Source organism: Ambystoma mexicanum, chromosome 2p (genome assembly GCF_040938575.1).
Source record: "Ambystoma mexicanum isolate Mex_15411 chromosome 2p, UKY_AmexF1_1, whole genome shotgun sequence".
Taxonomy (NCBI): domain Eukaryota; kingdom Metazoa; phylum Chordata; class Amphibia; order Caudata; family Ambystomatidae; genus Ambystoma; species Ambystoma mexicanum.
This window is the reverse complement of record NC_090923.1, coordinates 342,615,134-342,637,617: the sequence shown is the minus strand read 5'-3', so window position 1 is coordinate 342,637,617 and position 22,484 is coordinate 342,615,134. Positions and strand designations below refer to the sequence as shown.

At 44.4% G+C, this 22,484-nt stretch overlaps 1 protein-coding gene across 1 annotated transcript in view; it reads left to right on the top strand.

Moving 5' to 3' along the window:
• DNAH12 (dynein axonemal heavy chain 12) overlaps window positions 1–22,484 on the top strand; it is a 3,791,933-nt gene that overhangs the window by 2,930,549 nt on the left and 838,900 nt on the right. The window contains exon 57 of the mRNA XM_069643677.1: window positions 20,380–20,572. Coding sequence (XP_069499778.1) covers window positions 20,380–20,572 — 193 coding nt within the window. The remainder of the gene's footprint in view (window positions 1–20,379; window positions 20,573–22,484) is intronic.

Below are 22,484 nucleotides of genomic sequence, written 5' to 3'. Positions count from 1 at the left end.
AGCCAATCATAATCAGTTCTGCCTCACAGAGGTACTGAAGGTGCCTGCGCCTGCTGAGCTCTAGTCCCAGAGCGAGCAGGGCTCACGGAACCCCAAGGAGCAGCCAGAGCGTAGGAGAAAGGCTGCCACAGCCGCCACAGGTTGATGCCAACAAATAGTGAGTGCTAGGGAAGTTACCCAGAGACCGGGGTGCTCCGGGCGGGCTATGAAGGTAGTGTACAGCGCAGAGAGAATAAAAGGTCTACTCGCAGTTGGAGCTGTAAAGTTATTTGAACAACGTAAAGGCAAATGGTGTGAGAAAGTACCATATCTGCTAATATTGAATAACGAACTGAAAGAAAGCAACAATCTGCTAATACTGAATAACAAACTGAAATAAATAATCTGCTAATATTTAATAACGCCCTGAAAGAAAGTAGCAGACCTACTAATCTTGCATCACGCACTGAAAGAAATAATAAATCAAGTCAAATTAAGTATTCTGACTGAAGAGTTGAATTCAAGTCTGAGAAAATATTTGTTTTTAAACTACATTTTAGAAACTATTGGTTTGTTGAGTATCGAACTGCTAAAACCCCAAAACCATGCTTAAAGGACAGAAACCTATATACTTGGAGAAAGCTAAGCATGAAGGGGGAAGAGCAGGTAAAACAAAGGTTTCCTGGTTGTACGACCTCTGATGGGTGGATTGCGTGGTCTGGCAACTGTGCCTTGACCAGAGAACCCCTACGTGCAGAAAAGGAAACATACTCTTGTGTTAAAAGGAAAACTACTATTGGTGCATGTAAAGCTTGGGGAAGGGAACCCTGAGCTGTGAAGCATTGTTGGAATTTACCTGAAAGATGGAGCCTCAAAATATTCCTTTTTTCGTCATAACTATTGTATTGAACTTGGGGAAGGGAACCCTCAGACTGTCTACCAGGAAACTATATTCGACTTGGGGAAGGAAATACTGAGAAAGGTGTGGAACTATATTACCTTAAGTCCAAAAGAAGGTAACATGGAGCCTGTGGTGAACTTGTCTGTACTTAGGGAAGAGGAACTGAAGAATAATCCTGAGCTGGAAATAGCTCAGAACCTTATTTTTGGAACACCGTTTCGTTTATGGTTGATATCCCTACACATCATTTTATCTTAGTTGTGAGTGCAAGCATAGGTTTTGGACACAGACAGACATTTCAGTTGAACTTATGGACACAGACTATCCTTAGTTTTTTTAGGTAGGGAAATCCCACCTTAAGATAGGGCAAATTAAGCCTTACACCGTCCTGATATTAACGTTAATGAAAGTACTTGGTTATGCATTGAATCTGTTGTCTGTGTCTCATTCCATGATGCCAACCTCACAAATGGTGTCAGCAGTGGGATGTGGCTCAACCGATATAAGTTGAGGGAGCCTAAGGTATAAAAAGCTAAGTGCCAGAGCATCAGACCCCTCTGTACCCATTAAGGGCTCTATCGGGTTTGATATCTGCAGTAGTAGAGATGATACAATTCCTCCAGGGAAAGAAGATTGATACCAACAGACTTATTCATTCCACCCCCCAGATACCTACATCAAATTAGCGGCCAAGTCCGGGCTAGCCTGGAGGTTTGGGATTGATGTATTGGCAGGAGTGATAGATCCAGACTTCAGAGGGGATGTTCAAGTATTGTTACAAAACCATGGGAAAGACCCATTTCAAATCCATCACAGGAATAAGATCATTCAAGGGGTGCTGGAAAAAGCAGTGTTCCCTAGCCTTATTCAAGAATCCGGGAAGCAAAGTAAAGATAGGGGAACTCAATGTTTTGTGGGTGCTGAGGAGCCATCTGCTGATCCTCCCAACTCTGAACACAGAAAACCTATAGAGGAAGAACCCGGGACCCTTTCCAACTTAGCCTTTGCCAAATGAAACAACCCCTTGTTGGCAGAATCTTTTTTACAAGTTGTATCAGAACCAGAGGGTCGTGAGAAAGGAGGCTATTGTTTTCTTTCTGAAACATGGCCTTCTCTAAAGTGGAGATACCACTTCAAAGGGACTGGTGAAAACCTAGTTGGTAGTCCCTAAAAGTCACAAGTGGGTTGTCTTAGAAATAGCCCATTCACATCTAACGGGAGGCCATCAGGGACAGTCCATGACTCATGCACATATAACAAAATAAGTTTTACTGTCTCGGAATCCACGCAGAAATTAAGACCTTTGTCCAAGCGTGCGAGGTATGTCAGAAAACAAGCACACATATACCACCACCAGTCCCCTTAAATCTGTTGCCAATAATTGAGGTCGCGTTTTCACACATTGGTATGGATATTGTGGGACCTTTGGAAAACTCTAAACTAGGGAACAAATACATTCTCATTATTGTGGATTATGTCACACGTTATCCCGAAGCCTTCCCTTCGTGAAGCAACACCACACAACAAACATCTAATACCTTTTTTCTTCCGAGTAGGGTTCCCGAGGGAGATATTGACTGACCAGGGTTCTACCTTTATGAGTAAGCTCATGGGAGAAGTAAAAAAATGGTAACATATCACCACTCTGAGAACATCAGTGTACAATCCCCAGACAGATGCCTTGGTAGAAAGATTTAATAAAACCTTCAAAATCATACTCCAAAAGGTAGTTGTACAAAATAATAAAAAGTGGAACCAAATGATACCGGGGGGCTTATTTGCAGTATGAAAAACCTCTCAGGCCTCAACAGGATTCTCCATGTTTGATTTCATTTATGGACAAGAACCGCAGGATGTCTTTGATATGTTAAGAGAAACCTAGGAAGAAAGTGAGAAAGCTCCAATTCCACTCTTTCAAACAGCCAATAGGTTAAAATGACATATATCAGCTATAAGATCTTTGGTGCAAGCTCACATGGTTAAGGCACAAGAACAACAAAAGACCTCTTAGAATAGAAAGGTTTTTCTGAGATAATTCTCAATAGGTCAAAAGGTACTGGTCCTATTACCCACTTCAGAAAATAAACGAGTGTCCCGGTGGCATGGCCCACACTAAGTATTAAAACAAATGTGTCCCTGTAATTATAAGATTTCCCAATAAGACTGTCATCTTAAAACCCAGGTTTATCATATAAATCTATTGAAGGAATGGAAGGAAAATCCTTCAGAGTCCCCATTTATAATATTATCGTGTCCGTTGCTAGAATACATAGAAGAGAAGGCCTTAATTTCATCTGATCTTAACAACATTCAGAAACAAGATTTATATGAAATTATAAGACAATTTATAGATGTTTCATGAAGAGCCTGGGAGAGTAAAGGGTATGTATCATCATATCCGTACTCCTGTAGGTAAAGTGGTACATTTAAACGATATCAGTTACCACAGGCTAGAAAAGAGACCATCATTAAGGAAATTAAAACCATGTTAGGAGCCAACATCATTGAACCTTACAACAGGCCTGGGTCCTCCCCCATCGTGTTGGTTGCAAAACCCGATGGAAGTTGGAGATTTTGTATAGATTTTCGTAAAGTATATGCCATCGTTGCTTTTGACGCTTACCACATGCCTTGTATCAACAATCTGATAGATCGGCTGGGTAATGCTGTCCATCTTTCAACACTAGATCTTACAAAGGGATATTGGCAAGTTCCTCGGCATGGACCTGATAAAGAGAAAACTGCTTTTTCCACTCCATTGCGGTTGTTTCCGTTTAAAGTCCCGCTTTTTGGGCTGCATGGTGCCCCTGCAACATTCCAGAGAGTTATGGATAACATTTTACAACCGTATTCAGAGCTTTGCAGAGCCTATATTGATGCCATTGTAATCCATAACAAGACATGGGAAGAGAATTTACTCCACCTCTATACAATCATGAGAGTGTTAAGAGAAGCTGAGCTAACCGCTAATCCCAAAAAGTGCAGACTGGCCCAATTTGCAGTGAAGTATTTGGGGTTCTTTTTGAGCAATGGTACAGTCCAACCCCAACAAGAGAAAGTAAGAGCTGTTCTTGATACACCCCCTCCAAAAGCTAAGAAAGATCTAAGGGCATTTTTGGGGTTAATTCGATATTATCGTAGATTTATTCCACACTTCTATAATAACCATCTAGACTGACAGATACATTGAACAATGATGATCCCCAAAAGTTCAATTGGGAAGAATAGGATGGCACATGTTATACAACCTTGAAACAAGCTCCATGCCAAGGCCCCATTTTAAGAGTAGAGGATTTCTCCAAGGAATTCATCCTCCAGACTGATGCTTCCTTGATGGGAGCTTGGAACACACTGTTGTTTACGTTAGCAGAAAGCTCTTTCCCAGAGAGAAAAATTATTCGGTCATTGAGGTAGATGCATTAGCCATTAAATGGTCCGTGATACATCTGAAATGCTATCTCCTGGGCTGTAGATTCTGTTTAATAACAGAACACTCTCCTCTAGTTTGGATCAGTCAGAGAAAATAATTCAACCCTCGGGTAATGCAATGGTTCTTGGACCAACAACCATATTGATTCACAGTTTTAACACCGGAAAAGTTGAGAACAGGGCAACGTAGACATCCTCTCCCGGTTACCTAGTGAAGCACCCTGGTTCAGCTCGCATTGGACAAGGGTATGTGAGAAATCTGAGGGTATTCTCACTCTTACTTCCTTGGATCCTCTATGCAGGTGGCCAGGGAGAGGCCATGGCTTTTGGATCCTGACCCTGGGGGTGGACAAGCGAGGGAGGATCACCTGGGTGGAGGTTCCTTGGGGGTTGGGGGTACGGTACCTCTAGGCGAGACATGGTATCCCTCCTACCCTAGTAACAACCAGTCCAACCCTCCCCTGAACTTTATGGGTTACTGTAGACCAGCTCCTCATCTTTCCCCTCTTGGGGTACCTGACAGTACTGAGACGAGGAAGAAACAACGAGCAAGAAACAACTGAAAGGGGGGGGGGCGTGGCTTGGAGCGCCCGCAATGAGGCAGCTCCTTTGATGGCCTCCGCATGGGCCCGTGGCTAAGCCCTAATATCTCCGATTCCTGTCAGGTTCCCCATATATAACGGCGGGGTATCGGCTCCGGAGGACATGGGGCGCTGATGACAGCATTTTGAGAGCATACCGCTCTCGTGAACGGCCAAAACACAGTGATGTAGATTGCCGCCCACGTCTTTAGCCTCAGCCTAAAATGGCGGCCGCATCTCTACGGCCCTCTCTCAGCTGACAGCTGGCGGCCCCTACTGGCTTCAGAGCCTCTTTGCGTGACAGGGTGCCCCCGGGGCCTGCTCACAGGGCCTGACTATCATTGCCCGCCGCCGGTGACGGATGCACGTGTTGGGGCGCCCTGGGGGCCCCGTCTGCACTGTGGCCAGGTACGGGGAGTCCCCCTGAGGCAACGCTCCGGCACCGTTATCCCCTGCTAGCCCCCCACTGGAGCTACTTCTATGAGTCGCCCCTCGCCAGTGCCGGAGCGCTCCAGCTCCTCTTTGCCGGGGCTCCGGATGGTGGAAGCTCCGAGCGGCTCTCTCCCGCCCCAAGGGACCTGGATCTGAGCCCCTCCTGCCTCCGCCTACACTCCGGCATGATCCGCCGGCGCAGCACTGCCACGTACTCCCTGGGGAGCAGATGCAGCATTCCTGCGATCGCGGGGTGCCCTCCTGGAGGGGGGCCCCTGACCTCCGGCTGAGGAGGACGACGGTGCTGGGGTGAGTCCTCTATTACTGAGGATGTCTATGGCCAACCTCCAGGAGCAGAATGCTCCATTTGTGGCTGCTGACCTTGGGGCCCTATCGGCTCTGCGGAGCCCCTGCCTGACACCCTCTGAACCTATCTGAACTTCAGCAGCCCCTCTGGGGGCCCCAGTCCTCCCGGACCCTCCGCCGCTGCTTACTGTCACCCTGCACTGACGCCTCCCTTGGCTTCCTGGGCCGCCCCTGCCCACCTCCGGACCACAGCTGTTGAGGGGGCCCAAACCCCCCCATCTTCCACTCGGACTCCAGCGGCAGGGGTGAGTCAAAAGCCTACCACCTCTACACCACTTTGAGCCTTGGACCCGCCTCGGTGGCTGCGGCCTAATTACCATCTGCTTCCCTTCAGACGTTCCAGTTGGGAGAGGTGGAGCGGCCTCTCTGGAGCCCACAACAATGGCCCCTCACCTACCTGAACTCCAGCAACCGCTCCGGGGCCCCAGACTTCACAGAACCTCCGCTGATGTTTGATTTCACTCTGCACAGACGCCTCCCTTGGCTTCCTGGGGCGCCACTGCCCACCTCCAGCTTACAGCTGTTGGGGAGCCCCTAACTCCCCCATCTTCCACCTGGACTCTTGCGGCAGGGGGTGAGTTGAAAGCTTACCACCGCTGCACCATTGTGAGCCCTGTACCTGCCTCTCACCCCATCCTATTAGCATTGCCCTTATCCTTCTGAGGCTGGGAAGTCCACTTTGGCTGCTTATCCCGGGGGTGCCCCGGCCCACCGCATCCCCCCTCGGCTGCCGCTTCCCTTAGGCCCGCTGACCTCACGGACACCCTGAGGCTACCAGCGGATCAACCAGCACCTCACCTGTCAACTTATCCGTCAACCTCGGGCTGATTCACTGCAAGCCCCCCCCCCCAACCTGGAACCATGGCTAAAGCGCTGAAATCACCGAAATCCGCGGATATCTCCACCATGTTGCTGGCAACGTAAAAGGGAAAGAAACCAGAACCCCCCCCCAAACTCACACCACAGAAGGCTATAGAGGACAGAGGGACCCTCGCAACCAAAGACGATCTTCTGGCTTTCATGTCCGACATCAAGTCAGAATTTAGATCCTGCATGACGGAACTCACCGCGAAATTAGAACAAACGGAGTTAGCAACATCGAACACAGGATGGAGGAGTCCGATGAACTGGCCCTGGAGCACTCTAACTCTTTAGCGGAAGTGCAACGGACCATCCAGACCCTAATGGACAGAACCGAGATCCTAAAATTTAAACAGGAGGATATGGAAAATCACTCCTGGCGCAATAACCTACGTATCCGAGGGGTGCGTACATCGATCTCAAGAAAAGAAGCTCCCCGAGTACGTGGGCAACTTCTACCAATCATTGTTGCCAAATCTAGACAAGTCCCAGCTCTTGCGGGATCACACCCATAGGCTTCGCCCCCGTCAAGGGACCGACTCTGACTTCCCCCAAGACGTTATTACGAGAGTCCATTTTTACACTACCAAGGAAGCCATTTCGGCGATTGGTCGCTCACGCGACAAACTATCTTTTCAGGGCTCCCCACTCCAAATTTTTAAGGCTCTCTCCCCTCCAACCTTGCAAAAATGCAGAATGCTGCGTCCACTCACACTCTTCCTCCGAGACCAGCAAATCCACTGTCTAAATTGTGGTACCTTGTCTAATAGATATATAACATATCTGTTCATACAGAAAACAAACACATTTTTCGACAGTGAAAATTAAATACAAAAAATTACGTGAAAAAAATACAATTATACATAAATAAAAAATACACAGCAGTTATGCTACAGTTTAGAACCCCTCTTGGTGTTGGATCAGGCACCTCTGCCTAATTTCATTGGTCACAGTGTAGACATTTTAGGCTTATCAAGAAAGCACCACAATACCAGTGGATTTGAAACTTTCCTGAATTGGAGCAAATGTCTCCATATGGAAACCCTATCACCTAATAAACTAATACCATCAAAATGTTGGTGGCAGCCTAGGACCGCCATTGGTTACAAATTAACACAGCTTCTCATGGCCATGCTTTTCTTTGGAGACACCTCTATGCAGTCAATGTCAGCTGATACTTTCTCAATGACTCCAGTTCATTGGCGGAGTCCTGGACATTTTGGTGAGAAAGTATTTTCCCCTTCAGAACAGAGTGAACAGCATCTGTCAGATGGTCACCGTATTCCAGAAGTAGCACCTTCTGGTTATTATGGCATTCTGTATTTTCCTGTTGCCAAATTTTCCAGTGCAATTTTTTATCTTTTCAGTGTTTCAGAGTCGGTTGCCAAGTATCTTCAGTAATGGTCTTGCCAGGATACTCTGTTGGCAGGGAAGCCATTCTGTCAACCGTGGCCTGATGCCAATATTGTCACGGAAGTGCAAGGTTGTCATAGACATGTCCCTGAAAAGCTTAGGTGCTCGTCGAGGACCTCGAGGTAAACATGCTTTGGCCTGGGCAGAGTGCTATGGGCGCATCAATCTGTTATAATCTCTCCGGTAGATCCTTTTGTGATGAAGCACAAGAGTAAGTGCAAGCTTTTTGAGGGCATTTAATCTGACGGGGTCATTTGGAGACCCATTTCTAGTGGTGTGGTCTTTCAGATTTTACTATGCATTCCTGCCGGTAGCTGTCATTCCCTTCGTTTTCAGGAGGTTAAGGAGGTTCAGGTCTTCCAAGGTTCCGATTGCCTTAAATTGTGCTCAGAGTACATAGTACCTGAAATTTCTTGAGATAGCCATCTGCCCTCCTTGATACCTTTCTTGCAGTATATATCTGTTATCCCATTTGGGGTGGGTCGGGTACTGCACCCAAACCCACAGTCTCCCAGTCTTCCAGTCTTCAGGTGTGGCTGTTGAGAGTATACGATACAGTGAGTAGGAACTGAATGACTAGGTCATTAAGTGTTGCTGTCTGTGTCTAGGCCTATAATGAGGTCCATATATGCATGCAGGTGGAGGAAGTTCGAAGGTTGGTATAGGAGTAGGAATGCAGACTCTTTATTGTACTCATTGCCTCAGTTTTGGAATTCTTGTTGTTGCTGACGATGCAGGGACTGCTAATCGGCACACTTAATGGTTACCTTGCAGCCATTACTATTTTCAAGAAAACTCCAGAGCAAGGTTTGTTTTTCACTGCTTTTTTGGCATTTGGGACATAAATCTGGTTCTTAATTTTCTCATGGGTTCCCCTGTCAAACCCATGCGTTCTTTCCTTATTTCAAACATTGTTTTCTTTGTAGCTTTTAAGTCTGCTAGGCATTTAGTGAGATATAGGCACTTTCTTCTAATCCTCCCCCGCCCCCGACAATGAATTTTTATGGCAAAAATCAGTTCTTTGTGTGAGACCCTATTTTTTTCCAAAGGTGTTTCATTCTGCCGCTTCAACCAAAGAATTCAGTTAGGTGCTCCCCTCGCACCCTTAGAAGAAGGAGGTAGGTTTACAGAGGTTGGACCCTGAGAGGGCCTCTTGTGTTGTAAGTGGCTAGCACAGTTCTTTTCACAGGGATAATCATGTTTTTGTGTTCTTCTCTCAGGCCCGAATGGGCAGATCTGTGTCGAGACATTCTTTCTCGTTGGATAGTGGTTTGTATTTCTGAATGTTATGAGAAAGCAGGCAGGGACATTGCTTTGGGATTTACAGTGCATTCCACAAGGAGAGGGGCAGCTAATTGGCCCTTCAGATTCCACTGGTAAAGATTTTTCTCTGTGCACTACTGTTTAGAGATGTTGGCAGGGCGAGATTCCTGTTTTAGTACAGAATGTCTTGTTATGAGCCTTTCACTTTCTACCCTACCCCTGCTGTCTTTGTTGAACAATTACTTACTGCTAATGTTCTTTCTATGTATTCTCCTCTCACAGATTTGTCATTGCCCTCTCGAACTTGCCCCTTCTCTGAAAGGAAAACAAACGTTTAAAAATAAAAAAAATAGCCAGTTTCTTTCATTTGCCTTGGTTTTATTCGAATTTTATCACAGCATGTTGCTGATCAAAATCCTCATTGGGTAGTGCTTTTGTAAGCCCTAGTCAGTCTATGTCAAATCAAAAAGGCCTATACTAACAAAACCTAATGCCTGCCCTATGTCTTATACAAAAATGTAGAAATGGGGAATGTGTATGCAAAGAAGAGTCAATGTTATAACATAAAGGTTCAAGGTGGCTGAGTCAGCTCTCCTCCCCACACTGGACAGCACAGAGTAAGGCGACCCTGTAGACAGGATGACACACTAGGGCTCAGGTTATCAAAACAAGGTAGTTGAAAACATGGGTCGAGGCCCGCTTGGCCTTCCACGTTAAAGTCCATTATTTCCAGTTCACCAAATGTTATTTCACAGTTCAACAAAAATTCACATAGGTCTCCCTCTGTCGGGCTCAGACCTCTCCAGACATCAACAGTTCACTTAGGTCTCCCTCAGTCGGACTCGGACCTCTGAACATGAAGTACCTGATTCAACGTAGATCTCCCTCAGTCAGGGTAGGGCCTCACAATCACAGCACTAGCAGGCGTTCACTTCCACAGCCTTCATTCCATTTTTTTAGGGGTTGCCTTACCCTAACTTATTTCCTGCTTCTGGACTCCCTCAGTTGGGCTCGGACCTTCCACTGATGTCGAAGACTTTTGAATGTGCGAGGCCTTTTCCATAGACCTCCGCAGGACCACTTTGACTTTCAATTCGGCTCTCCTGTATATTATTTGCCCTAGTGTCTTTTTCGTCTTGGTAGTTCCATAACTCACTCAGAAAAGTTCAAAGAAATCTTTCTCTTAAAGCAATCACCTTTTAATGTCCCCTTTCGACAGGATTAATCTTGACCATTGCTCATTTCATAGTTTGTTTGCATTGTAACTTTGTAACAAGACATTAAACATTTCTCTGAGACTTTCGAGTAGGCTATTTCCTTTCGCTGGACCACTCTGCTACTCTGTATCACTGGCTTCACAGTTATCAGTAACTACCCGTTTGCTTTCTTTCGCATCTCATCACCACGCTCGCAACCTTTAAACATGAGATACACTGTTGCGGATTCAATCTTTCCTTGACACAAACCGGCCTTTCATGTCTTTCGCTAACTCATCAGTTGTGTGCATTCCTTTCTTGTCTTTGCGTTTACCCGGGAGAGTCGTTAGCATTCTTGAAACACAATGCAGGCTTCTTCTTGTCTGCGATTTGGATTTCGCTGCATATCCTCTGCGGTTTCCCTGAGTCAAAGACCTCCTGCAGGGATCTTCAGGGTTTTCCTGCCCTTCACTCTTGTCCTCAATTGGTCATCCTGCTCCAATGGGTTCGCCTTCGCCCCAAAAGATCTGCTTCTTCTCGTGTCTCACCTTGCTCAGAGTGTGTCTCTATATTCCAACTTTTATCCATGTGGGGGTAGCTAATGGGTATCAGATGTATGTGATTAAGGTCAAGTGCCTGACTTTGTCTGACCTCATTAAAGGGACATGTCCAATGAGATATGCAAGTGTTAGCCTCTTTACTCTCAGACCTCCTCTTCCTCGGCCCAGTGTTTGTGTAGAAAGGTGGGGTGGAACGTTGGAGAATCGTGTAAAATAGGATGGGGTATGGGCATAGGAAAGGGCGGGATAACGCGTCTTGCCATTGTTTGCCTCAACCGACTCACCAAATATATTTGAAGTAGCATATTGTACGACCACTTTGTGCACTCCAGGAGATCTTGTATGTGCAGTTAGCAAAGAAGTGTCTGATCAACTTTACATTACTCCACCTGCCTCCCAATGTGTATAATAACTGTCTTTTTCTTGTTTTTGGTAGGCATTGTTTCCTGTTCTTGCAGATGCTGTAACAGAAAATAATCTGTGATAATCACTACAGCACCCTCTGGGGTGGGTGATTAAACTGGTAGAGATGATTATAAGTTGATGTCTGTGTCATGCCTTAGCCACGCCCATATGCTGCAAGCCCTCGCATTTTTTTTCTTTAAATCACAGTGGACTCTTTTGAGGTTTTCCTCAGTCTTATTGGTGGATGGCAATGCTTGTAAGTGACTTTAACAATTGAGAAACTGCTGAACTCAGGACCTTTTGATGTGCTCAGGATTAGTGAGTGAAGGCCATCCGGCTCTTGCAGGTGCTATAACAGAAAAGAATCTGTGATAATCACTACAGGACCCTCTGGGGTGGGTGATGAAACTGATGGAGATGATTATAAGTTGATGTCTGTGTTATGCCTTAGCCACACCCACGTGCTGCAAGCCCTAGCATTTTGTTTTTTCTTTAAATCACAGTGGACTCTTTTCAGGTTTTCCTCATTCTTATTGGTGGAAGGAAATGCTTGTAAGTGACTTTAACAACTGAGAAACTGCTGAACTTAGGACCTTTCGATGTGCTCAGGATTAGTGGGTGAAGGACATCAGCCAGCCATGTTGTGAACTATACTTGTTTTAGTCAGAATACAAATTGAAGCCCTCATAGGGCATCGGATGCGTGTCAGGGGTAAACGATCCTACCCCCCTCGTCTGAGGAAGACGAACCCGGAAGGCATCAAATTTGTAGATTCCCACGTGATGCTTGAGAGCTGTGTAGCTAGAGGACAGTGACTTGTGGCAATATAATGCTTTCTTTTATTATACGGAAGGCAGGAACTGCATGTCAGAAGACCTACATAGGCCTCTTTTAAGATACAGGTTTGTAAATTTTGAGTGGCAAAAGGGGAGCAGAGTTGGGTGGCAGAGCATGTTGGTTGAGTTTTCAGGGTTATGATAGGATGCTGTCCATTTTCTTGCAAGAAACAGTAATATATTTTTGCCTATTTATCCGCTGAGAACTAAAACTGCTTTTTATTCATCTTGTTTACAGTACTCATTCGACGAGGTGTCAGGCAGCGTTTTTTGCCTTATAGAGCTGAGACCACCTGCTGGATATCTGCCAAGCTACTACTTGTCCCTCTCTTCATATGTTTACCAAGCATTACCACTGAGTGGGGTCTTGCCTGGTGACAATGCTAGAGTGGGATGATCGGTCTCACCTTTCTCCCACCTCCTTTATGTATTATTGCATAGCTTTGGGGATCTTTCGCAAGATGAGGATTCTTTGGGAGGAATGTGTTGATCAGAAAATAAAATTTCATCGCCTGCATTTTCATCCCCTGGCATTTTAATGTTAACATTACAACGAATATGTTCATCGGATTTTTTAGGGTTGGGTGGGAAAGGGCAGATAAGGGTTTGGGGGGTAAGGCAATAGCCACAATTAAGTGTGTGGGGGTTTTGGGGGACCCCCCCAAGCAAAAACAAACAAACGATGAGCATTTTCATTCGAATGTACACGTTCAAATGACAGGGGATGAAAATGCAGACGATGAAATGACATAGAACACTTTCTGATGAATACAATATTCACACAGATTCCTCATTGCTCTCCTACCTACACCACTCAATTCAAGTCCTTGAGTCTATTTTCTGCAATCAATTACATTTTCTCACATGTGACATTTCTGTGGTTCCTCACAGTTGTACTGGGTCAAACAGGCGGAACTAAGGATAATGGGGCTGGTGTCTTCAAGTATATGTGCGGATGACATCACATGAGATGGCACCAAAGTGTCATGATGGAGCAACCCCTAAAGTCATATAGCATGCCCTAGTAGCTGTAGAAAACATTCTGGAGCAGACTGCATCTGATGTTATCATGGGCTCTATAGCACATTTTTAAGCCTCTATTAAAAAAAATGCAAAAACAGTTTTATTCCAGCAATGATTTTAGTATTGGAATCATTGATGAAATGTCACCAAATTTGGTATGAGTGTTGTTAGCCAATGCCAAATTTGTCGAACTTTAATGCAGGATAACAAATATTACAGAGGAAAGCATTTTTGTATGTAAATTTTGATGAAAATATAGCTATGGTGACATTGATTGTTACTGTGCATAGAAATTGGAAGAATCTGGTTTGACATGCTGTAGAAATCATTACATTATTATTATGACCAGACAAGCTCGTGCCAATCTGCCATAACTCTCTATATATTATTTGTGGACTTCGCTTCTGCGTTCGACGATATTGACCGTTCATTATTGTGGGAAAAATTAAAGCAGTTGAAGATGCCGACTGACCTACTGGTGGCCTGTCGGCTATTACACGAAAATAACAACACTCGTGTGAAGCTGAATGGCAAAGGTGAATTGTCTGAACCAATAGATATTGCCTGGGGTGTGAAGCAGGGCTGCAAATTGGTTCCTGCTTTATTTAGTCTGTTCATTTCAGATGTGGGGGAGTACTGAACTAACAACTGTAATTTCCCTCCCGAAGTTGAGTAATTTAAAAGTTCTATATTTTGCATACGCAGACGACCTGGCAATATTCAACACTACCTATGTAGTTTTGTGTAGCAGTGCAAATGCAATGATCAAATATGTCAAAATTAATAATCTGTTTGTCAACCATGACAAATGCATGCATTTTGGTTTGTTTGTTTGTTTGTTATTACTTGTATTGCGCGCCAGACCCAAAGGTATACGGGCGCATTGCATAAGATCATTCAAAGCTTAGTTACAAGAAAGTATAAAGTCAATATAGTACATAGTTACAATTACACATAAACAAATACATAGAATTTCCAGTATACAGAGTATTTACAGCTAGTATATTTACAGGTCAGAAATACAATCTTTGGGCCATTGAGGGTATGTGTAGTCAATGGCAAAGCAGGTTGACTGGCATGTAGCAGTGATAATTGGCTGGCAAAGCCTTTTAACAGGTTATCATGGGTTCGTTTGGAGGTCAGAATCCTTAAGCCACTTAATTGTGCACTGTCGGAATTTATGGTAAGATTGCTCTGTTCTGCGGTGGAGGGGGAGCGAGTACCAGAGCTGGGCTGCTTTAACCTTGAAACTGTTACCACTCACTCTGGTTAGTTTGAATCTAGGGATAAGGAGGCAATTCGTATTGGATAATCTGGTTATTCTTGTCACAGGTTTCATGACAATTCTGTCCGACAGATAAATTGGGGCTGCCTTATTTATGCATTTGTGAGTGAGCGAGGCAACTTTTAGTTTGATTTTGTTTGAGGTGGATAACCAATTGTTGGCTCTTCTTGTCTTAGAGATATGTTCTCTCCTAGCGTTTCCTAGGGTGGCTTTAAGAGCATTGTTTTGCAGGAATTGGATTTTTTTGGTTATTTGTTTGTTCGCCCCTATGTACATGACATTACAATAGTCGAGCTTTGAAAGTATGAGTGCTATGGCCAGGGTAATGCAGCTGTCATTAGAAAGGAAGGCTTGCCTGCTCTTATCAGTTTGCAGGTGTAGGCTGTAGTTGAAGCCATGGCGTTTACCTGTTTGTTGAGGGATAGGGTGGCGTCCAGGTAGAACCCTAAGGTTTTTACTTGCTTGGCGACTGTAATTATATTATTGTCGATATTGAAGGTTGAGTATTTGGGACTCCGTTTTTTGAGTGACGATGGGGTGCCCAGAATAATGATCTCAGTCTTGTCATCATTCAGGCATAGCCAGTGTGTGGCCATCCATGCCTGGATGATGAGATAAACCTTGTTCACCAAGGCCAAATCCTTTCCATGATCACCAGTAAGAGGTAGGAGGATCTGGGTATCATCAGCATAATTAGTGTAGGTGATACCCAGAGGATCCAGATCATCGAAAAGGGGCTTGGTGAAGATGTTATATAATGTGGGTGAGACACAGGATCCATGGGGCACGCCGCACGTGATAGGAATGGGGTCGGCTGCTGCCATAGGGGAGAGGACTATCATGGTGCGATCACTGAGAAAGGATTGTATCCATGCTATGGCTTCAGTGGAGAAGTATGCTGCCGTGTCCAGATGGCTGCATAAGACCTGGTGATCGACCAAATCAAAGGCAGCTGATAAGTCCAAAAGTAGAAGGGCTGAGTTTCCCTTATCTCTCAGTTAATCGATTTAGGCCTTTAGGTCCAATAGTGCAGTTTCTGTCCCGTGCTGGGGTCTGAAGCCTGATTGCCTACATCCCAACAAGGACTTTGATTCCAGGTGTTTTTGGATTTGTGAATAAGCCATTTTATCTAGAATTTTTAAAAGAAATGGCACCGTAGTAATGGGATGGTAGTTGGTGGGGATCAATGGGTCTAGAGTCTGTTTTTTAGTAAAGGGGGAGCACCCATGATCAGTGGAGTAACTTTGTTGGAAAAAGTTGGGGGGGGACATGACATCTGAAGAAAAGGTGCTCCAGCCAAATGAATGGGGACAAAATGGTGTGCCATGAAAGTTGGGCGGGACAAACACCCCCGTCCCCCCCTAAAATTACGCCCATGCCTCCTTGAGGTTGGTGGGATGGTATTGGACATAAATGACGCGTTAATCAGTTTAGTGATAAATGGTGATAGATCTCTGGCTGCGTCTTTTATGAGTTGGGCGGGGCAAGGGTCACCCTGACAATTGGATGGTTCAAGTGATAGTATGTTTTTTTCTGTTTCAATTATGGTGACTTTAGAGAACTTAAATCTAGGGAACTTGGCAGAGGACTTGGTAGTATTATTAGGGGAGTCTACTGAAGTTCTGCTAGGCGTGTTACTGGTTAATGAGGCGTTTTTGTCAGCAATTTTCACTTGAAGGGCCGCAACCTTATTTGCTAGTGCTTGCTGTATGTTCGTGCTCCAGAGTTTATCTTTAGTACAGTTGTCTGGCACAGAGATAGGGGCTTCAAGCTCTTTAAGGATAGCAAAGAGTTCTTTCGTGCCGGATTTAGCTTGGGATATTCTAGCATTATAGGTTTCACGTTTGGCTAGAAGTATTTCGTTTTTGTATAGGGAGGTGATGGCCATAAGGTTGGTCTTGTTTTCTTCAGACGGTTGTGTTTTCCAGGTTGTTGCACAGAGCCTTTTTTTGGTGCGTAGTGTTTTCAGATATGGGGTATACCATGAATTGAGGTGGGCCATAGGTTTGCTTTGTTGCAGTTTAAGTGGCGCTATAGTGTCTAAGGAGGTGGTCATGATATGGTTGTATTCCCTGACCAATGCATCAGGTCTCATATTGTCCGGGATGGCATTAAGTGTGGGTAAAATGAGGGGGAGTAGGTTGTCACAGGGAATGTTCTTTTTATTCCGCGTGGGAATGGGTGGAGGTGGGGGTGGCGGTATGGAGACAGGTTTATAGGTGACTAGAGAGAAAGTTATGAGGTGGTGGTTTGACCAGATTTGTGGGGATATGGCAGAGATAGTAGCGTTACAGATATGGTCTGCTATCCAGTCTAGGATTCTTCCTTTTGAATGAGTAGGATGAAGCACTTTCTGGGTGAATCCTTGTTCTATTAGGATGTTTGCCACACTAGCACCGGGTGTATCCTTTGGGTCGTTGTAACCTAAGTTGAGGTCTCCTAATAGTAGAAATTGGGAGGAGTTTTTAGGTTGTTGGAGGCAATATTAGATAGGTCATCCTTGAAAGATCCAATGGGACCTGGAGGTCTGTAAATCAGATGGATCATAAGGGTCTGTGAGCTGTTTGTTAAGTTTAGCTGTCAGGTTTTCACAGCAGTTGATGTCTGGGGATGGCACTAATCTGATTTGTAGGTTATCTCGTACAATAAGTGCAATGCCTCCCCCTCGAGTCTCTACAGTATCTGATCTTAGGATGGTATATCCAATACGGATAGCAAGTGATAGCGCTGGTCCTGTGGCGGCTTTAAGCCAGGATTCGGTGATTGCTAAAAAGTCGAGGTGTTCTGCCTTTATAATATCAGCTATCTCTGTGGCATGAGCTACCAGAGATCTCGCATTTATTAGGGCACTCTTGAGAGTGTTACAGGCCGATGTAGTAGATGGGAGGCCTGTGGGTGAGTGGGTCCTGGTGGTGGTATGGTGGGATGTAGTAGGTCTAAGTGGGTCTTTAGATTTTGGGTTAAGTAAAGTGGGCATATGGCTAGATCTTTTTTTTCCATGGGGGAAGATTTCTAGCTAGTGGTTCATAGATTTTAGGGATTCTTGAGCGGAGTCTTCCGTTTCTGTAAGGCGTAGTACATGGATTTGTCTTTCGTGTAGGATCTAGTGTACTGAAGTTAGTAGGCCTTTGTCCGATTGGGGTAGAAGGTTGTGTCATAGTGAAACTTGGAGTGTTGTGGTGGAAGTTTACCAGTGTAGTCACTAAGGACACTAAGGCCGTCGCAATAGTGAGGAGAGGCAGTATGCCCCTTGGACTCAACATATTTTGGGTGATACGCCAGGGGAGAGGTCGTCACAGTTGGCGTGTGGAAGGTGGTCAGGATGGGGGTGGTGGCGTGCTCGGTATGAAGGTAGGAGTCAAGAGAGATAAGGGAAGTATGGTGACACCATGGGGACGTTGCATCTTGTGTTTAATTACTGTTACTTAGGATACAGGGCCGAAGTGCACCATAACGAGTCATCAACCCAAAAAAAACATCCTAATAAAGCCATTTCTATAATACTGGCGATAAAGAAATGAGTTATTTCCAGTGCCGGGTATAGTTTGATCGGTATTGTAACACTCTACCGGCAAAAATGAGTAACAAGTATTCCATATGCACTGGAATGCTTTTAAGTTGATCATGATCTATGGGCCGACCGGCTCGAGGGGTGTATTTGGCACTGTATCCTGGGTCTTTCTAGGGTGACTCCCATGCAGGCCATAACAACTGAGTTGGGTCTAACCTCCCTGAGCACGATTATAAATGTGAATAGAAGTAATCTATTCCTAAAAATAATGTGCAATGAATTATCGTCAATACTAGGTCTGCTTAAGACGGAAATGATTAAGGGATTCAGTAGGTCTTTACTGGAGTTAGGAATGAGGAATTATTTTCCCGATTGTCATAGTGCCCAGATTGGTCTGACGACGTGGACTCCTTATTAAGAACATTTAAAATCAAAGCACAAAATGTAATTGGGCATGTTGCCATGGCTATATTGGAGGATTATCCTCTTTATATACCTACTCCAGACTATACTTTTTGTATTGAAAAGCCCAAAAGTATATATATATATCAATTCCCCAATCCTTCTCCTAAGAGCATATTCATGCAGGTGCGTTTAAATAAATTGCTGGTAATGGAAGTTAAAGGGTCATGTGTGAGTCTTCCCATCAAAGAACGTGGTTGTCGTTTATGAAAAAGTCAGGGTGCTATTGAATCCCTCCGACATGTACTTACATCGTGTCGTATTATGACCAAGATGTATGTAAATACTATCTGCATTTTGCTGATAGTCTACAGGATCTTCAGGTTGAAGAGTTTTGGCCAAATTTCCTTTCTGGCTGTAGCATGTCTAGATCTTTAGCCTTGGTTAAGGTATGGTTGGCTTTTGAGTCTGAGCTTTTAGGGCAAGGTGATAACCCCTCTTAATGTGTGAGATAAGAGTGCGTTGTAATTTATTTCTGATTTGTATTTGTTTGGTATTATGATACCCTTGTTTATAGCAACATATAATAACTAATTAGATGCCTGATGTATTTTATTTTGTAAGTTTGTATTTTACTTGTTTGCAATTGATATGTTTTATATATTGTATATGTTCTTATACATTTGTGAAAAGTTTGTAATGAACTATATCACAAATAAAGAAAATAAAAAATAAAAAATAATGTATGTATATATTCGTGATTTGCAGCAGCTGCATCCAGGTCATTTAATAGTGCCCTCTTAGCTGAAAGGAAGGGGAAATGGACAATAGGTCATTATCAGGTGAGGGAGCGATTAAGATCTGATAGGTTTGGAAGACAAATCAACAGTGCAGTGAACAACTTGCAATGAGCAGGTGCTGATCAGATAAAGTAGGGGGAGGACAAAGGATTAGAAAGGAATGCAACAAAAGTGGGGAGGGAATGGCATGACTGGTATCAGGAGAGGCGCAACATTATTATTATTATTATTATTCTCTTCAATGTCAAGATGATCAATTAGACGTATTGTTCTCTAAGCATACTATCACTTCAAAACATTGACACACAATCAGTCACTTTGTACATCTACAACTACATTTGCTGGAAAGGCCAACAAATATTCTGTCAGCCATTACCTCTCTACGCACAGTATTTCTACACACCAAACCATTTTCAAAACTGTAGTTTGGAAATAGAAATGTTCCTCATTAAATTCCCCCCTATCGAGTAACATACAGGAAGGCTTGTTTGTGTATTTGTGTATTTTTTCAGTAAATCAGCCAAATAAGATACAACTTTATTCATCTTCCTCCTTTCAATAATTATTATCCTGTTTCCAAATAATGTATTCCATACTAAATCAAGCTAAACTATGCAATTTAAAAATAAATGTCATGTTGCCTAAATGGCAATTTTCAATACAACGACAATAATGAGATAGTATTTATATTGTTATCAGATGTTAAGCGACCTATTTGCAAATCTCTGTCATTAATTATGGATTTCAAACATTGTGAAGCCAACATATATTTTAACACAAGATGTTATGTTGACTTATACGTGCACCGCTACCACCCAGGGGCAGTCTCCATGTGCTCCTGATATAAAAAATACATAACTTTAGACTAGCATTATGGTCCATTAATATCATGTAGTTTTGATATTTACCCACCACTCATCTTTTGCTGTCATTGTGTATCATGTCACTGAACTCCTCAATTAAATTATTGGACCATAATTCACAGTTACCCATTATGAAGAATTGGACACACTCTGGTTAGTTGTACTTCTATGGGTCATGTATTTGATGTGGAGGTTTATATACAACAAAGCATAGAGTTTATGTGAACCTGATAATGATGAATAGGACTTTAACCTGTGTCTTTCTACTTGTAGGAGGTGTTGATTGCATCAGGCTTGGTGAGTCAATTATCGAGTACTCCATAGATTTCAAGTTTTACATAACAACCAAGCTTAGAAATCCACATTATCTACCTGAACTGGCAACAAAGGTTTCTTTGCTGAACTTCATGATTACTCCGGAAGGATTGGAGGATCAGCTTCTAGGCATTGTTGTGGCCAAAGAGAGGTTGGTATCTTTAGGTTTTGCAATAAAAATGTTGTGCATGTTCATGTTTACTTGTCCTCTTCCCTCTGTTATAACGTCAGGAGATAACTTGTTTTATTGCAGTGATTGTAATGTGGCTTACTAGAAGGATAAATAATCCAATACCATGCAGTGGAAGGTAGACATTCATTTGTCATAGTGCAAAGGTTTCCTAATATGGCCCAAATGTTTTTGGCACTAGGGCAAACTTTGCCCCTTGTGCTAATAACGTGCAGCATTGCACTTGCACCAGGTCAAAATTACTGTAATCTGGCTCCAATGATCTAATCTTGGGTCATTTTGATGGGTCTATATTTCCTTAGCACTTTTCTGTTTAGGGCTAGGACAGACATCGAATTGTCCACAATAGCGTCTTTGAAGCATTTTCCAAATGGGAGGAAAGGTTTGTCCTCTTTAGGGCTCTTTTTTTACTACATCAATTATCCTAATCTTGGGTCATATTACCAGTATGCACAAAAGCCACAATCATTAGATGTATACTGTGATGAATCTGATGAGGTCATCACTCCTATCCCAGAGATAGCCTCTCCTCATGTGGCCAGGGGATGACAGCCACTAACTGACCCGCTGTTCTTGGTTGTGCAGATTAATATTCAGAATATAAAGAGAGGACCCAGACAGCACCAGGAGTGTGTTCCCACTGTCTCTGGCATTTAGTCCGTATCTCTCTTGGCCGCGCCGCCGCCTGCAGTCCGCCCTTGTCAGGGTCTATTTTAGGATCCAGTCCACATGGTAAGATAAGGCCCTCACTCCTTACCACAGTTTTATTACGCAGGTAGAGGCCCGTCCACTCCTCGCTACTGGTTCCCTGCTGGTGCAATGCCTGACCGCTGCACAACCAGCCCCAGCTTCACAGCGCTGGCTGGGCCATGGCCGTGCACCAGCAGGGGGGTGTCCTCTCGGGCGGGATGGCGCCGCTCACTGCACCTATCTCCACGGTTTGCCACCGGCGCTCCTCTCAGGTCAGAAGATCCTTGACGCCCGACTCGGGCGCATTTCTAACCGCATGTGCTAGCGGAGGACCTCTGCAGAGGATACTTGTCTCCTTGCTACGCCAGCTATATGAGTCGCCATATCTCCATCTCTGGGGCATTCTAACATTCCCCTCTTAAATGGAACACGAGATAGCAGTTCAGGTGGCAGGATAAAGAGACATATTTTTGTGGAATCATCCAGGAGCTCACACCCTCATGGCCATCTTGACTGGGTTCTCTAGTGCCCCTCCCTGTTACCTTCACGTGGGGTCAAGCACTACTCCGTTTCTTCCAGGGATGGTTTTCCGCTCTGCTGCTTCCAGGCGGCTTCTCCTTCGGCCGGTGGGTTCCACAGCGTTCTGGCAGATCTCCCACCTTTGCGGCCTCAGCATCTCTGTGGGACCTGTCGGTCCACCTGGCCAAGGTTACACCACCGCTCTTCTTTCCAGATCGGGCAAAGAGGTCTGCTCCTAGAGGGACCCTGGTTAACTTTCTCAGTGTCTCCCTGCCGTCTGCTGCTCCAGCTGCTTCCATCTGGATTCGAATCTCCCGGGGTTGCTTGCTCCTCGAAGACAACCTCAAATCTGTCTTCAGTTTTCTTTATGTAGGACTGGTCCCACCACTGTCTATCATCAAAACCTGTAGTATATGATCGGGGCACTCTTCATGATGCCGCTGAGCCACCTCGTGGTAGTACCTGAAGGTGTAATCTTCATACCTCTGATGTTCTTCTTCGTCCTAGTCCTTCCTGCTTGGCTAATTTAATCACTATGATAATAGTACATATGTTTACTCTCTAAGGAAGGATTAGACGTAGAGTGTAGGAATAAGGAATGTGTGTGGGTGATTTGATTGCCAGGACTGCACCTGAGGTGGTCACCTTTATCCCCAGAGGGGGA